This window comes from Parasteatoda tepidariorum, chromosome 8 (assembly GCF_043381705.1).
Source record: "Parasteatoda tepidariorum isolate YZ-2023 chromosome 8, CAS_Ptep_4.0, whole genome shotgun sequence".
Taxonomy (NCBI): domain Eukaryota; kingdom Metazoa; phylum Arthropoda; class Arachnida; order Araneae; family Theridiidae; genus Parasteatoda; species Parasteatoda tepidariorum.
Window position 1 is genome coordinate 60,188,652 of NC_092211.1, and position 18,935 is coordinate 60,207,586.

At 26.7% G+C, this 18,935-nt stretch overlaps 1 protein-coding gene across 1 annotated transcript in view; it reads left to right on the forward strand.

Moving 5' to 3' along the window:
- The window catches only part of LOC107444796 (dedicator of cytokinesis protein Ziz), a 71,638-nt gene that overhangs the window by 32,426 nt on the left and 20,277 nt on the right, over positions 1-18,935 (forward strand). Inside the window, exons 22-30 of the mRNA XM_043046772.2 lie at positions 1,083-1,145; positions 2,783-2,812; positions 7,493-7,678; positions 9,071-9,268; positions 11,288-11,434; positions 12,793-12,876; positions 13,014-13,134; positions 16,316-16,494; positions 17,959-18,223. Of these exons, the coding sequence (XP_042902706.2) occupies positions 1,083-1,145; positions 2,783-2,812; positions 7,493-7,678; positions 9,071-9,268; positions 11,288-11,434; positions 12,793-12,876; positions 13,014-13,134; positions 16,316-16,494; positions 17,959-18,223 (1,273 nt within the window). The remainder of the gene's footprint in view (positions 1-1,082; positions 1,146-2,782; positions 2,813-7,492; positions 7,679-9,070; positions 9,269-11,287; positions 11,435-12,792; positions 12,877-13,013; positions 13,135-16,315; positions 16,495-17,958; positions 18,224-18,935) is intronic.

Consider the following 18,935-nt stretch of genomic DNA (forward strand, 5'->3'; position numbering starts at 1 on the left):
CACTTTGAAATTATCCGAAACTTCAACTTATGTAAAAAAATTCAAATAATTCAGCTTTTAACTTTAATTCTTATTGCCATTTATTTTTCTTCATTTTTGTGTTTTTCTCTTTATGCTTTCCAAACATTCAGTGGGGTTTTGGGTGGTGGGACTTAAGTTCCTGTCCTGTTATTCCTTCATTGTGTCAGCGTCCTCGTCCTCAGAGTATGCCTACGATACGTCCTTCACCTGTGAGTATAATGCAATAATTACTAACAGCATGCTTCACGCTTTTCATGTTGTGCTGCTGACAAAGGTGTTTTACAATTAGGTATCTTTGAGGATCAACAATAAATATACATGTATGAAGACTTTGTAAAATAGTGATAAACCTCTTTCTATTCGCCACATGATTTTTACTCAAGCTGTTTCTTAGTATTATTTCTTAATAGGTACATTGCAAGTTTAAAATTTCCTATTGGATAACAGAATAGTACAAAGAAACATCTTATTGCCTGCAATGTTTTTCACCCAAGATGCTCTTTTGAAAAATTAGAAAGTGTGGCTTATCATTATTGCATACTGACCTTTCCTATGCACACAAACATTTTGTACATACTTTTAAGTTTTTAATTGAAATTCTCTGTGTTTAATTATCTCATTTTTAAGGAAACAATGCAATAATAAATATGTTTAAAAAATTTAACTACTAAAAAATTTAACTACTGAGCCATTAAAATTGTGATTTGCATTAGTAATGTTTTAAGACTATTATAAAATATCTTAATGTAATAAATAATAGTTTGTAAATCATAAATAATAAGCACAGTTTACATGGTGTTTAAAAATGTATTTTTATATTAGTTTTAATTTTTTTAACATTCTCACTTTATTTCAAGTTTTTTCCCTTTTTTTTTATTTTTAATTTTGACATTTGTGATACTGCTATTCATTACTTGACTCTTGAAATGCTTTTGTTTGCTGGCATTTAGCTAAATAGTATTTTTAAATATATCTGTAATGGCAATGTGCATTGATATTTTATAAGTATTTTTGTTAAGTTTTAGAATAGCTGTTAAATAAATTTCATTAATATATTTCAGCCTGAAGATTCTTCTGTAACCTCTGTGTCAGAAGCTGGAAGAGAATTATCTAAATATGTTAAAGTATGTTTAATAGTTAGAGTTTTAACTGTAGAATATATTGTTGAATTATTTGTATAATAAATTTGTAAATCGTACAATTATTCATAATTTTAAATTTTTACTAGATAAATTCAAAATCAAAACTTGAATGAAAATGCGACAACTTGTAATGCGACAATGTCTCTTTGTAAATTATTTCATACTTTTAAGAAATCTGACTTCTTTAAAAGTCATTTTTTAAAAAAAATTTATAAAAATTAAAGTAGTTAGGAATTTTTAATAGTTAAAGCATGTGACCAACATCTTTTTTTTCCCTAAATTATTTAAAAATTACATTTATACTACATAATATCACAAGTTATTATTGTATACAAGCATATTTAAGCAAATAAATTAATAATAAGTAATTAAAAACATGCAGATTTTTGTTAAAAATTGTGCAATTTATTTGTAGGATCTCGTATCTTTTTGGTAGAAAATACTCTGAATAATTGTAAAGCATTTATTTAAAGTGTTCTATTTAAAATATAAATTATGAAGCTAACAAAAATTTAAATTCTCCCCTCAAATCATCTAATGTTGTATTAAAAAAAATATCCTCCATACAAGCTTCATAAAAAATTACCTTGTAAAAATAAATTACAAATGTTATTTTCCAACTTTGTTAATTGCGCACGTTTATTATTTTAGATGTTAATTTTATTGTCTTTGAATTACTATATGAAATGATTTTGTACATTAATAATACTTGATCCCTATATTAAGTAAAAAAAAGTAAAGTATTTCCACAGCAGCCTGCTGTGGGCCAGGGTGGTCATGGAGGTTAAGGCTCTACAATTCCGTGACCAATGACATGGTTGTGGCAATGTGATCAGCACTAAGCACATCCTGTCTTTACTTACTATGCAAGCTGATCCGCATCACTGAAGCTGGGTGAGCTTTATGCTGCCACTGTGGGTTGAACCATAACCACCTAGAGAAGGTGGTGGTTGAACCCCAGTTCTTGACAATGACAGTTCAGTTCCTTAACCACTGAGCCATCGCGGCTTATTATTATCTCTATATTATTATTATTAAATTGTCAAAATTTCCATAGTATGGCATTGTCATGAAGATAAAAAATTTTAAGCTATAATAAATTTTAATGTATAATAAATTTTAATTTATAATAAGAAGGTTTGAAAATATTGAAGTAAAGTTAAGTATTCAGTGATTTAATGATGATAAATTGAACAACACTTTGGTGAGACACGCTGACTTTTATTTCTGATTGTAGACCTGACAGTTGTATTAAACTAGCAGTTTAATTTTGTTTTAACTTTTTGCTTATGGTGCTTAGCTTAACACCTGTTATTATGGGCCACCAGCCGTAGGCAAATTTGTTAATATTCTGAAATTATTAGCTATATGCCAATCTGGGTTTAAATACTTTATTTAAATAAAACTATGTAACATTGTATTTTTTAGTATTTTACAAATTATTAAACTAACCAATTATATATTTTTTTACTCATTTCAGTTAATTTAAACCATCATCCATCCATTCGCACTTTACGCAGTCATCAAATATAAGTTATTCGGTGTGCTTTGAATAAGCTGTGCCATGCTGCTTTTAAAAGTGCTTTTATTTTTCTAAATTTTACATTTTTGGTTTCTAGGTGCAACATGGAATGGCCAAGACTTTAAAGGTTTTTATTTATAACTATCGCTTGACATTATTAGCGAAAAATAATGCTTGCATTGTTATGCTTCAAACTTTGAATGAAAATTTTATCTTTCTTCTGGAAAGTTAATTAGCAAGATCAGTTAGCTTTTGCTCTCAGTTTTGCATGTTTATTACAGCTGCATGTTTGAAATTTATAGATATGCATAGTTGATCAGTAATTTTAATCCGCTTGTTATAACCAGCTTCTGTTAGTCTTTTAATTTTCTAACCAACTTTTGATCTCATACTTTTTGAGCTGCTTACTTTTAATAACTAGTTTGCAAACATTTCGTCCCTGAGATTTTTTGCCACCTGCAAATATGCAGTAGGTTGCAAAATTCCTCTTTAGTGTGTTTTGTATTTACTACTCAGTACCGTACTGTGTATTCATAACACAGGATTTATACTATTTAGTTTTTTTTTACCTTTTTAGTTTCATACTTGTTAAAATTACTTCTCAAAAACTATTTTATGAATTTTTTTCATAATTTCTTTTTATTTTAATTTAATCAATGAATATCACAAATTTATTTCGCTTTGAGGTTTTTTTTTTTTGTAAAAATAGAAGCTTTTTAATCCTGGGATCTCAAATCATCTTTCTTTATTTTTATTTTCTCTTTTCCTGTTATTTTTCATGCATTAGTTTTTTTATCACACGATTTCTTTACATTACATGGAGGACATAGTATTTAATTTTAGGGCAATATTTTGTTCTTACCTCTGCTGTCTATTTAATCCTAATCCACTTGTTCACACAATATTTTGAAGATTACAATTTGGTACATGACGATCTAATCATTAAATAGAAAGTTATTATGGGTTTGGCTTAAAAGTTCATAGTTTACTTTGATTACTAAGTAGGGATTAGGGATAATAATTATTTAGTAACTAGTAATTGCTCTAACTTATTAACTGCTATGAGCAAAAAATCTACTTCTCAATTTAACTTGTAGAATTTTTAGCTTGAGTTATTTTTTTAAACTTTTATTATTCTGAAAAAGGAATTCTAACAAAACTGTATAATTTTTTACATTGTAAATCTGAGCAAACTTCATACATCAGGTCCTAATCAATTCATTATTTTGTAGAAACTTTTTTTGAATTGTTCTTTATTATTTTACTCCTTCATGGTAATTTCATTACGAAATTCTGCTCTTAGGTCTAAATCATCTATTCTTCTAATAGTATCCTTCTTAAAATGGTATTTGTTACACATAAGTATTTTAAACATATCATTCTAACTGAAAGTTTAAACTGACAAAGTTATATCTGACAATTAAGAGTTGCAGAAAAAAATATAATTGTATGTAAAATTATATCAATACTGTCATAGAATTCTAATGTAATTTATTGTTTAGAAATCTGAATCATATCACCTGCGATTCTTAAATTCTTTATTAACTAAATTTGCCTTTTATTCTTAAATCGTTTATTAACCTAATTTACCTTCAAATTTTAAGTTAGTTTATCAGTCAAATTTAACTTGAATTTTTAAATTATTTATTAACTAAATTTACCTTCAATTCTTTGACTGTTTATTAACCTAAAATTCTTAAATTGTTTAGTAATCAGATGTATGTACTATCTTTAAGCACTTACATTTTTTTATATGTGTAAGATGTTGTATCCCTATAAAAGAAATCTAGTAGAACTCCAAGCCACTCGATAAAATGATGTAAATCTTTTTTTGTGTTTTTTCTTCTAACTGTACAATCATGTAACAGAGCAAGTGCTTTTCTATTTTAAAGCATGTCCTAATAAAAGCAAAGACTAACTCCTACTTTTATTTCTTTTTGTATGACTGCCAAAAACACCTTTTTCTTTTAACAACACTAACAAATTTTAGTTTAAATATTTGTAAAAGAATTTCATAGTTTATGCAAGATTTAAAAAGGAAATCATCACATTTGTGAGTAGTTTCTGTTTACTATTTATTATTTTAGTGTGCTTACTTTGCTTGTAGTGTAAAGTTAAAATTAAGTGTATGTTTAATACTAAACATACCAGTTTTATAATAAATATATCATTTTCAATTTATATTAATGTTATTGACTTTAGATAATACATTTTTTTAAAATTATTATACTTCTATTACAGCAATATTTAAATAAATCATTCAATTAGGTTTGATTTAAACTATCAACTTCTTTAGCAATATCTTTAACTACAAGAAATATATCAATTTGATTTAAAATGATAGGAATAAAAAAAAGGGTATAAGATTGTTCAAATTTAATTTTCATGATGCACTTAATATTATTATTTTCATGATACACTTAACATACATTTTATTAAATAATAAATCTTTTATATTGATTTAAGGTTTTGATAAGAGTCAAAAATTGGTATTTTTCCATGACTGTTTTTTTTTATTATTATTGTAACATTATTTCTGTAATAATTATAGATTCTTAAATAATTTAAAATTTTTCTTAATTCTATTTTAAAAGTTTTACAGTGTGCAGTACTACACCAAAGAAAGTTTAGTAGTTAATGTTAAATATTTGTTTCTAACTTCGTTATGAATTTTATTTTATTAACTTTGATAACTACAGATTAACTTTGAAAGTGCACCTGAATAATTCTGACAACAAATTATTGAAATTATACCTCTTTTGCTCCATTTTCTTTTACATTTATCTAACTTTGCCTCGAAAGCTGGTTGTGGGTTTTCTTGCAATTTCTTCTTTGCTTTGCATTAAGTTTCCTAATTTTAGTTGCAATAAACTTCACAGTATGGCTCCATACTTTCAGCCATATTATTAATTGATAGTAGGGTGTCAGTTATTTAGATTTACTAGGACTGAGACCTTTCTTGTAGTATTAAACTAATTTCAGTGGTATGACAGCCCAAAGAGGGCCTACTTTGCCTATCCTAGTTTTCTTGACTGAGTTGCAGGAGCACATGTTCTAGCTGGATGGTTAGCTGAATGTAGAACCCCCTATGTTTTAACCCCAAGGATGGTACGCATATTATCGGCCCAATGAAAGGATAGAACGCTGAGTCAACCTTACCCAGTATGAGGATAAAACCTTGCCATGTGACATTGGAGCATGAAGCGTTACCGCGCGACAACCGGATGGTCCTCTAATAATATTACAACTTTTAAAAAAGTCTATGTCTGGAATCAGACTGGATGTTGCAGGAGTACATATTTGAGCATTTTACAAATAATATTTTTAGAGCCATGATGTCTCAGGGGATAGAGCGTTTACTTTCTAATGAGGTGAAACGGATTTGAATCCCCGCGATGACTGGTCAATAAGAATTTCTCACCTGGCTTGCTCCAAACAAAGGTACTGACATAAAATATCCTCAGTGGTAGAAGGATGGGTTAGAGTCCATTGCCGTCAGACTAACCGTGGGAGGTTTTATTGTTTTTTCTGTCCATGTAACGCAAATGTGGGTTTGTTCCATCAAAAAGTCCTCCACAAAGGCAAAATTTCTCTCCCAATACTTAATTCTGGAGTTCTCTTGTCTTCAGGATTGGGTTCAAAATTACAAAGCTACAGAGTTGAACATTTGTAGTCGTAAACCCGAAATTGGGTCGGCTGTTCAACAACGGTTATAAAATAAAATAAAATGATGTATTTTAAAAATTAATTTTTTTACTTATGCTCAATTTTATGAACTATTTAAAAAATGTTATTTGCTTTTATTTTAAAATGTTCTATGTTGTTTCCATTATCCTAGTTCTTCAATCTTAACCTAAACTTTTTGATGTAATGATAATAATAGTATGACCCTTCAGCACGTACTAGACCACCCATGTTTGAAAACACTTCTTGTACTTATAAAATTTAGTAGAAAAATAGCGTTTGAACTCTAGCATATGAAACTGGATAAGTATTGATCCTGATTGCCAACAGCAAATGAAACTGGAAAGGTATTCCTCCTTTCTAATTCTTAGAGAAAAAAGAAACTTGTTGCCTAAATGAAAAAACTGGAAAAAGTAAATTAGAGCAGAGCCCCTTTTTCCAAAGTCACCAAAAATTCTTCAAAGGGCTAAAAGTAAAAAGTCTATAATTAAACGAGTTAATTGAACATTCTGGTTTTTTTCCTGTCAGATGAACAGCACTCTATTTTAATTGTAAACTTATACCTCTTTTAGAAATGCTCATGATAGATTTAGACCATTATGTCTCATTTGGACAACGAATATCGGAAATTCCATTTATATATATGGATTCATTTCATTTATTTTTCATTTGATCATGAATTTTTTTTAAATTTATATATTGATTTGTTTCGCAAAACAAAATAAGCGTTCTTTTGTCATCTTTGGTGTTGTCATCATTTTATCTTTTTATAAACTTTTTGAGTTTGTGACCTTTTTTGTTTTTGTTTATAAGCTATGGCATATAAATTGTGAATTAAATTTTGTGTTACTTACTCTTTTTGGAGTTCAAATGTTGAATTTACCAAGAATGGCTAAAACTTCAAACTTATGTTTAATTATTATATTTTTAATTTATTGATTTTTATAAATTTATAGAAAAAAATGTTACATTTTGTTTGTTTACATGATTTTTGATATTTTCTATTTCGAATTTTTTTGAAAGTCATATTTTAAAGCCTTAATTGGGGTTTCAAGTTTCTCAATTCTGTACGGATAGTTCTATTTTTTTACATGTTATTGCATTCATTTTAATTATTTTTCAGACACTTCATGCTGTTGATATGAGTACCATTATTTACTTTTTACCGACTTTATTAAATGAATTATTTCACCTCATTGTAATAACCTCAAATGAAGATGTGGCCTTAAACACCATTAGAGTTCTTATTCACATTGTTCATGGAATTCATGAAGCTGGGAAAATAGATATTATGCATTCATATGTTCAGGTAATATTTTCAAACCCGTATATTAAATTAATGATATTCAATGTTATGCTTTAAAAAATTATTAATTTTCTTCCTGCATAGATAGTTGATTTTTGGATGAATATAATTACAATGGAGCATCGTTTATATGACACCGAAGGGACCACCGAAAATCGTCGTATAAACGATAACGTCGTATAATCAATTTTTACTTCTAAAACTGAAACTAACTCTGTTTTCAGTTAATTTTAATGTTTAACGTGTTGATTTACATAAATTTCTAAATTAGACAAAGCAAAACAAACAAATAACCGAAGAAGAAAAATTGCAGTGAGCAATTTGAATGTATGTTACCTTTAATTATATTTTCTTGCTATTAGTCTCTACAATGCTTTGAATAGCGAGTTGAACTTACTACTTTCTATGAAGCAATTTTAAATTTCTAATCACGGCCTAATCTAATGGCTGAAGCGCACTTGTGCAATTTGCAGGAAAAAAGAGAGCTTTTACATTTTCCAAAATAATTAGTATCGATGGGTGCGCTGGACATTGGTGGATGAATAGCAAATTTTTTCGTTTTTGCCTCTTCATAACATTGTCTAGTTTTTTCAGTCATCTGGAAAAAATTACGGTCGTCATCCCTTGTTGGCACCCTTTTCTGTATAATTCATGTTGGCAAATTCCGCCCTTTTTTAAAATACACAAGAAAAAATAAAAAATTAAATAAACGTGAACAAAATCTAAAAACCGACGTATAACCGATTCTGTGTGTCGTATAAACGATATATTTTTACATTAAAATGAATAAGAATGATTTGGGGCCACACTAAAACGTCGTATAAATGTATATGTTGTATAAGTGATCGTCGTATAAACGATGCTCCATTGTAATTGCAGTTTTAGACTCTAAAATATTTGAATTTTTATTGCTTTAATTTTAATTTATTGATTACTTTATTTTTAAACATTCATCTTTTTATGCATTCCAAAATTTTCTATGCATTTTATATGTCCATTCCTATTTCCTTCATTTGATTGTAAATTTTCGTAGTATGTTAACCTTGAAATAAAAAGTTGAATTTGTAATTAATACATATTTTTAAATGCTTATGAAATGAATTGTTGAATCTAAGTAAAGCTTTGAAAGTGCAGAAATGTTTATATAGTCTTAAATAAACATTCATAAAGTAACTAATGTAGTGCTTGATATTGCTATGACTAAATTTGATCTCATTATTTTCATTATTAATTTTAAATTTGTTTATTTTTTTAAAATTAAAGTAACTATTGAATCCAATATTTAAAGTTATTTTTACTTTCAATTAAATTCTTTTTTAGACTATTTACGAAATAAATCTTTGTATACATCTTACTTTATTGTGATCATTTTGTTTTTTCTTTAAATTGTTTCAGTATGTCTTTAAGACCCAAGAACTTACAATTAAAAAGAGAGTTCTTCATGAAGAATTAGTGAAAGCTTTAAATATAATGCTGAAGCCTGCCAACACAGATTTTTTGATGATAAATAAGTTCCTGAAGCACTCCTGGTTTTTCTTCCAAATTATAAATAAATCACATGCTCAGCATTTACTGTCCACTGAAAGAATCAAAGTAAGAGAAATTTTAATGACTTTTAAATTTAAAGTTAAGCAATTTTTTATGTTTTAAGAATCCAATCTTTGACCCATTAAGCTTTGCCCAAAACTCTATTTGGGAAAGGACCTATTTCTTCTTCTTTATTTTTTTTTTATTGTGTAAACCAATTTTTTTCTGTACAATAATTAATGCATAGAAAGAGTAATTTTTGTACAAATCAAAATTGTATAACATTCTCATTCATATGTTCAAGTTGCAATTATTTCTTTAATTATGTGTTATCAAATTTATAATTTTTATAATTTAGATCCTTGTATCTTTTGAAATTTTAAGTTATTGTTATTATTACTTTTAGAAAATTTTTGTTTTTTTGTGTATGTAGCACTTTAATACTTACAGTGTTTAAACTTAAATATAATGCTTAATATTTATATTTTATATAATATTTACTTTAATATTTTTTTAAAATTTAACTTTCCTTTATGGAGTGGAAGGAAATGAATTATTGTAACTGCATCAATCAATCAATGATCAATAATAATAAAATCTCAATAGACTTGAAGTGAAAGGATTCAAGTAATGCTATTTCATCGCGACTTTCTTTTGAAGTTGTTTTACTCGATGTAAAGGAACAAGTATTTCAAATTTTATGTTTGTTAACAATATTTTTTTATTCAATTTTTGTTGACAATTATTTTTTATTCAATTTTTGTTGACAATTTTTAAATAAAAGGCCGTCACATATTATGTGGTTTATGCATTACTAAATGCCTAGAGTTATATTACTTTTTTTAACCTTACATTTAAGTTGTTAACTTTGAAACTTTTACCATTTACATATAATGTAGTAATCATCTATAAACTAGTGATAACATGTAAACTTTTTAACTCTTTAAGATTTTTAGTATTCTCATGTGATCATATAATGAGCTAAAATAATGAAAAGTAACAATTTTATGCACCTTTTTAATTCCTTTTTTACAATCATTTGGTAATTTAATAGCAACTTCTCAGTTTTATAACTTTTCTTAAGAAATGTCTGGTTTATGCCAGCCAAAACCATATTTCACTTATGTGTCCCTATAGACAATTTTCTACCATCTTTGTCCCAACAACACACTATTGTATTAAGATAGATTTTGAGAAGAAATCGACTCGAGGTATTTCACCATAGGAAAACTATCAAATGCAAAAAGCTTACACTATTTTGTGAATGTACAAGTCATAATTATTGTTTAGTTTTAAAAATTTATCATTTATTAATATTTAATTAATTTTCAATTTGAATTTAGTGTTTTAAACTTGATTGTAACTTTTAAAAGATAGCAGCATTAATTAATTGAATATTATTTATTTTTGTTTTAATTCTAATTCAGAGATGTCAGCACTATTATAAATTTTGTAAGAGTCTGCGCAATGTAAGTTTCTTTTCGAACGTTTATTTTGTTTTCGCAACGACGCGAATTGATTACGAGTTCGATGTGTTGTAGATGTTTATAATATTTTTCCTTTCGGGACCAGCTCCCAAAGTTATTTCGATATTACGATTGTTATGTTTCGATAGCTATTATGATAAGTTATATTAATTTCGAGGTGAGTCATGTATTTAATGTTTTGTTGTCAACGTTGTGCTGAACTGTCTGAAATTGTTTTTATGTTCAATTAACTAAATAATTATTGCTGCTGTCTTATTAACAACTTGATTGCTGTTACAAAATTTAATTTCAGTTTATTTAGTGAAATCAATTATTATTCAGTATTATGTTTATTGTTCAATATATTATTAAGCAGAATAAAATGTTCTTAAGATACTTAATTTGTCAAAGTTTAAATTTTACAATATTTGTTTCTTTTTCTTTTCTATTTTGGTAATCAATTTTACCTGGTCTGTCATTTTACTATCACACATAAAATTATGGTGGGGAAAAATAATCTCTAATGCCTTACTTTTCAATAGAGTGCAATAATATATTTTTTCTGTTAGATTTTAACTTTTTTCATTTGTGAAATTATGAAATTTTCAATATTTTGTAGATGATGCGCCAAGAAAGATTTCCTGCTGACTACCAATTGTGTATAAGAAATTTGGTGGATGGAATCCTTCCACTCATTTTACAAAAGTATAAAGAATTGCCAATTGAAACAAGACAAGCCAATTTGAGCTTAGCCTTTTTCTTAAAGGTTTGTAAATCATTAATCACACATTTATGTAGTAATAAGACTGAAATAGTACTGAAATTTCTAAGTCTGATAAACTTTACTATGTAATCATAAAGCATTTCTATTTTATAAACTATTGATAATTTATTGATACTTCAATTTTGTGTTTTGTGTTTTTTTTAGGATATTTTTATGAATACAAAAATTTTATATGTATGTTAAAATTGGAATATCAAAAAAATATAAAAATAGTAAATTTTCTAATTTTTTTTTTAATTTTAAAAATCGTATTGGTATACAAACAATATAAAGAATTTTCCATGGAAGTGCTAATAATAAAATAAATTTAGCGGACGCTATACCTTGGGAAAAGCAATTAATTACAAATTCTCTTTCGTTTCCATAGGTAATTTAAAGCTTTAAGTATAGAGAAAGTGAGTTCAGAGAAACCTAGAATTAACCACGAAGTTTCAAATGCTAAAAAGAAATTTTCAGTGTATCAATATGAGAAGATAACTTAGCATCACTCAATTGAGAAGTTCTCTACTAATAATTTTTTTCCCAGCAATTGAAACTTCATGGCGTACTCTAGGTTTGCTTGAACTCCCTTTTTTTAAGTTTTAAATTAATTATGGCGTAAAATAGAATTTGCGATGAAAAATTTCTCCTGTGGTATGGGGTTCTCTAGCATTTCATCACTTAAATTATAAATACTTATAATTTATATTACACTTGAATTGTAATTGTAACAGATTGTTAATTCGTAGCAACAGATGGCACTACCTGTCTATCCACATAAACAAAAACAATAGTTTTCGTTTTGATTCTAAACAAGTGCGATAATGCCAAAGCCATCTTTGATTCCCGTTTTACTTCAATCAGTTTGGATAAAACTTTAGGTTACTTTCCTTTTCAGTCAATGTTGTTACTCATTATTGTAAAATGGATGTGTGAATGTATAATTAAAATACTGAGCTCTTCTTGATGGTGTTTCCTTCCATCATCTTGTGTCCGTACATAATTACTTATAATTTAAGTGTTATATAAAATTGTCTTTTTTCATACTTTTAAAGTAATTGTGTATAAAAGAAGCTATTTTACGCTATATTTAATGTTTTTTGTGTAACTGTAAGTATTTTTTCAATGCTAGTAAAAAGGAGATTGTTTACAATGAACCAAAATTGCCCATTTTCTTTGAATGTAAACAACTAAGTAAATGTTATTTTAAAAAAATAACATAACTTAACAAAGAAATTTTTTACCTTTTTCCAATGTTTGTACAAATGTTTCAGTACAATTTTATAGTTCTTCTCTCATTCCTGACCTAGAAGTTGTTGCTTTTCGCAATTTAAATGCTAAATTGTTTTACCCTTTTTCAGAAAAGTCTCTCTGTTATGGATAGGGGATTCATCTTTAAAGTGATAAAAAGTTATCTCGAAAAATTTTCACCCAGTGATGCTAAAGTAAGTGCTACAGTAACTATTTTTTGCTTAATGTTTTTAAGATTATAGTTGTTTCTTTAGTTTTTTTATTTTTTAAATTTTTTTTTTAAATTTATTTTTTTATCGTAATATACTTAGCTTCCTTTATTATATTTCAGACCCTGCATGAATACAAATTCGAATTTTTAGAAATTGTTTGCTTCCATGAACATTTTATCGCCCTCAATCTTCCAATTATGAGAAGTATGCGCATACATGGCCACACAAAAAATATGAAAGGTATTTTTACACATTCTTTTTATTTGTAATAAAGAAATTTTTAATCGTTTTCTATCAATATTTTTATCCTTTATCTTATGTTTTGATGAAATGAAAATAACTCAAATGAGAAGAAGTGTGAATACGAGAAGAAATTGGCAACTCTAGGACATTTTAAGTACCTCAGTTTTTCCTAACTATGAAATTCAAAAATTGCAGAACGTTAACCTAATTAAGTTTGTTTTTTTTTACAACTAGATTAAGCTTTCTTTATGTTAGATTTCTTAAATTACAAATGTAAATAATTACTGACATGTCTGAACTTATGATTTAAGGTCGATAAACCTTAAATTTATCAAATTTATTAATCATACATATTTTTTAAAGAAATTTAATAAATTACAAAATAATCTTTTTACAAGAAAAAAAAATTATTTTCTGTAATAGAACAGAGGTTTTGTTGTTTCATGTAATTGGATCTTTAATCTAGAATTAGATTGAAATAAAATATTTACATCAATTCAACCTTGGAAAAAGCATTCTTCAATACTTAAAATTACTTTTGATGCATATTATAAATTTAAATTGTTTTACAAGTGAATTAAAAAGAGCGTGACTATTTGGAAGTACTAGAGAAGAAGACTTAGTAATATTTTAAGAATATATTATAGACCTTTAATAACTATACTGTCTAATAAATATTTTTTGTAACACTTAATAAAATTATTAATTTTTTTTTTCGTAGTTTGTTAATAGTTATGCAGATAATAAGGACAAATTTTTATGTTTAAAGTTGAATTTACCGCATATTAAAGAATGAAATCGTTAATATCAAGTTTTTTTATTCTATTGTAGAAGAAAAATTTGTAAATGCTTAATTTGTAAATTTGTTTGCCGAATGAATTTCAAAATTGATATTTTTAATAAAAATTTTTCTTCTAAATAATTGAGTTTAATGTGTTTTATTTAAATAATTTGGATAACTTATAATTTATTAAAAACTGCCTATTTCAATTATTTGAAATTCAAGCAACCATTTTCTTCCAATTATTCTTTTATGTTTTACTTTTTAATCCTATTATGAACAACAATTTAGTCAGTATATTAAGTTCAAAATCGAATTCAAAAGCTTGACTGGATCATTTTACTTATTTTATATATTTTAATGTGAAAATGAAATGTCTGACTGTTATTGAAACTCAGATTTTTAGGTTTCAGGTTTTCATTTATATATATATATTTTTTTTCGGTGTATTATAAGTAATAATTTTAATTGTTTAACAGATAATATTATAAGCAGTATATTGTACTCTCTAATCTAAACAAAATATTTCTGAAATTAAAGATAGTATATTTTATTATTCTTTGGCGATAAAATTTACACTCATTAAATAGGACAAATTATACTTTTTTGAAAAATTTTGTCTTTGTATTTTTTTAAAATTTATTATTATTTTTTATTTATTTTTGAAAAATTTTGTCTTGATTTTTTTTATTTGGCCAATTACGAAGATTGGTATAGGTTATATTTTCTGAAATAATTGAGTATGCAGTGGAAAATGTCAAGAAAGTATATAAGTGACAATTTTAATATAAGTGATGATTTTAATTGTTTAATAGGCATACTATAATCAATATACTATAATAAATGATAATTTTAATTGTTGAACAGCCTTATTTGACATAATGTAATACAAACTGATTATGAATGTCTGTTATGTAGATATAACTGTAACTGTATGTTTCTCTTTGAACATTAGCTTTGTTACTCTTGCTATCTGTGTTTAGTTTTTATATTCTCTGTATTCTTTGTTCTATTTGTTTTAATTCTTCATTTATTTTGTGTAACTTTTGAATGTGCCTATTTGTGGAAACATCATTAACTTTTTTATATCTGCTCCTTCAGAAACCAGTGATGAGGTTGACGGTAAGTGACATTACTAGACATTACAGCTTGTTTGCTTATGCATGCCAGGAATTCATTCACAGCTTGCATTAGATACTTGGTTGTTTAGAAAAATTCTAGTTTTGCTTGTAGTATTGTAGTATTTGCTTGCCAAACTATTAATTTTAAATGTGCATTTGCATTTTAACTGTGCATTGATTTCAAGGCACTACTTATATTTTATTATATGATTTGTGAGTCAGATATCTAAGTAAGGAATATTTTTACATGATGTTATGTTAAAAAGAAATTTCCCTTCTGCAGAAATGTAACAGTGAATCATCAAACAAATTACAAAATACATACTGTTGCTTTTTTGTCATTTTGTTTGTCTGTTTTATTTCTAAAATGCACTTAAATGTTTTGAAATTTCGTGAACAATTGTAATGTCTGTTATATCTTTTACATTCGAAGATTTTCAATGTAGTAATTTTAAAGTTTATTTTCAATCTTTTTTAGAGGAAAAAGAATTTTGTACGTTTGATAGATATTTTTTTTCATTTATAATTTAAATGTTTGAAATCAAAATAATTTTTATGTCTATTTTTTAAAAATAAGTGTTTTATTTTATTAGTTTTGTATAGCTTAATACGCAGATTAAAAAAAATTAGAAATGTCATTCGTTTACTAGTTATTCCAAATTGCCTTAACATTTTAATGTCATTAAACGGGGGGCAAATACTTATGTAAAAAGCAGTATCTGAGAATTTTGAAAAATCATAGTGATTCAAGTAAAAATAAACATACATAATTTTTTCTCAGTTCTTAAAAAAATTGAATTAAATTTAAAACTTGAATTTTTTTAAAAGTAGTTTACTAATGCTAGATGTAATTATTTATGTAATTACTGAAACTTATTTAAAAACAATTACATTATGGTATTTTCCATGCAAGAGTCACATTTTTATTATAACTTTCATAAAATTTAAGTTTCGTTATAGAGGAATTCATGCTAGCATGCCAGATGTTTTTCAAATATATAATGAATGTAATCTTAGCAAAGAAACACCTTTGAATTTTTAGATGTTCTTTATCTTAAACTTTAAGACTTTTGAAATTTTCATATGCCATCTAAAATCTTTTCTTCTTTATTGGTGTTAAACATTTTGCTAAATTTAATTATGTTTTTTGGCTCACATTTACATTACTAATGTTTCAATGCTTTTTTTTCTCACTATTATGTAACTTTTTCTTTGTGTGCTTACATTCCAATACATGTACATTTCCAAAATTGATATAATTTTGCTTTATGTTTAGATTTTGAGCACGAGTACCGCTTATCAGAAGAGTTCTGCCGTCATCATTTTCTATTGGGTGTTTTGTTACAAGAAATACGAGCATCTTTGAGTGAAGTGCATGATATCAGACAAACAGCGGTATCAGTTTTTAAAAACCTACTTGCCAAACATGCTTTTGATGATCGTTATCAGTCAAAGGTAATTTTTTAGTAGCTTCCTATGTTATTTAATATACAAATTACAAACATAGGATATGTTTATAAAGAAAGATAAATTTACACTCTTATGCAACTGTTTCTGAAGCGAGAATCCTTCAATTCAAATTTCTTGCATTCCTTCTGCTATTGTGGGATCATGACTGGTTATTGCAATTCAATTGTAATATTACGTTGCAATCAAACTTGAAGCATTACCCCTCAATAAAGCTCATACTTTTTGGTTGATCATGTGTACTATATTCTTTTGCCGCCTTTGAAGGAATTTTGTTTGAAGGTTAATGGTTGTTAATTGTTTAACGTTGACACAATTCATAATTTTTCCCGGAATCTGTATTTAAAAATATTTCTTTCAGGCAATTAAACTTCAATAAAAAGTTAAAATCTTAAGGAATTATAAAATACATTTCACGATTTTTACAAACTTAGGGAGCATTCCTACCGAATGTGATTTGATTGTTCTACTTGAAATCGAATTCTCACAAATCGAATTCTCAATTTCTAAATGCATATTTTATTTAAATTTATATTTTGATGAAAAATTACAGTGTGTGCAGTGTTCAAAAATGGTTTGAATTAAAATAAGAAGTTTGTTTACAAAACATCTGAATTTTACACAAAATCGTTTATATTTTCTCTCTTAAGGTGAAAACTGATTAAACTTTTCAGTTTCTTTTTTAACAAAATTGTTAGAATAGTTTGGAGTGAGCTTCAAAAGCTCGGTTTCGGTTAACTGGCCCAATCCTAGACATTTTAGCAAATGTGGTTTGAGAAAAAATATCTTAGCTGTGACTTTTGAATTATTGTCAGTTTATAGAGTTTTGCTCTTATTATAAATGTACAATATGTGTCAGTAATCATCTGATTTATTACTTAAGCTCTCTAAGTATTATATAATATTAACTAGCATTTATAAAGGATTTTGAAATAGATGTGAACAATTATTTTAATTTATAATAATAACAGTTTATGATACAATTTCAATAATGTCTAATTCTCAAAATTTTGACTAGTTAAAAATATTATTTATGCATTGAAGTGTACATATCAAACCTGATGAAAAAACTTAAGCCTAAACCAAACGCTGTTGGTTGAGAACTGTTTTGAAATAATGTAATTGCAATTAACTTTTACAAAATTATTATTAATAAAATCTCAATATATTTTTTGAAGTTATAACTTATCAACTTGAGTTAATAGCAACTTCTAATGAAGATTGAATAATAGTTCTGCTATTAAAAGGAGAATATCTGCTTTGTGATTGGTAAAAAACAATTTGACTGAACTTAGCCATCAAAATCAAACTATTGTGCTGGTCACATGACAAAAAAACTTTCACAGCAGACATTTTTTCCAATCAACTGAGTAGAATTTTTTTTTTACCTATAACAGACACGTTAGTTTTTACATGAATGAAATATAATACATAATTTTTATTTTTATTCAGGCTCATCAAGCAAGAATAGCCTCACTGTATTTACCATTTATATCAATTTTGATTGAAAACTACAGCACATTGAGAGTAAAAACTCCACCCTCTACACCTCCTCCTCCACCTAAAGAAGAAAAAATAACGCTAAAAAAATCTGAGCATTTTTCTAATCCTGTCACTCCTATTGTTTCACGCCGTAGCACTGTTGAACCAACAGGCTCTTTACCAGCATCAGCAAGAAACAGAGACTCTAACTTTCTCTGTATGATTGCCGGTCAATGTAAGTTGGTTCATTAAACTTTGTTAAAGAATTTCTGTTTGTGATTCATGTTTTTGTTGATTTGACGATTCATAAATATTTTAAGTCATTATTCTTAATTGCCTGAAAATATCAATCTGTGAAATTTATTGCTTGTGCAGTGATTTGAAGGCACCAGAAGTTCGTAAAATTTATCTTTGATCATAAACTTGACACAAAATATTTTTTATTGTAAATTTATTAGTGGAATATGAAGCTTTGTTTTAATTTTAATTCAAATTCAAAAGTCGTTTTTTACAATGTCCAAATGACAAAAATGGTTTAATTTTTATTAATAAACTATAAATTAATTAATAATTATATAATAAATCAATAAATTAATTTACAGTGATAGTTGGTGTTTCAATTCCGCACTCAGTTTGCACTGACCACAGTGCTGACATAAAATATCCTCAGTGGTTGATCATGGGTATGAGTTACCTTACCGTTAGGCTAGCTGTGGAAGGTTTTAATGGTTTTCCTCTCCATGTAACGCAAATGTGAATTAGTTCCATCAAAAAGTCCTCCACGAAGGCAAGCTTCTCCCAATGCTTAATTCAGGAGTTCCCTTGTTTTTTGGATTAAGCTCAAAATAACAATTGAGCATTTTTGAACATTGGAACAGAGTTGAACATTGGTAGTCATAAACTCAAAATTGGGTTTATTTATTAATAATCTCTAGTATTTTAAGTGA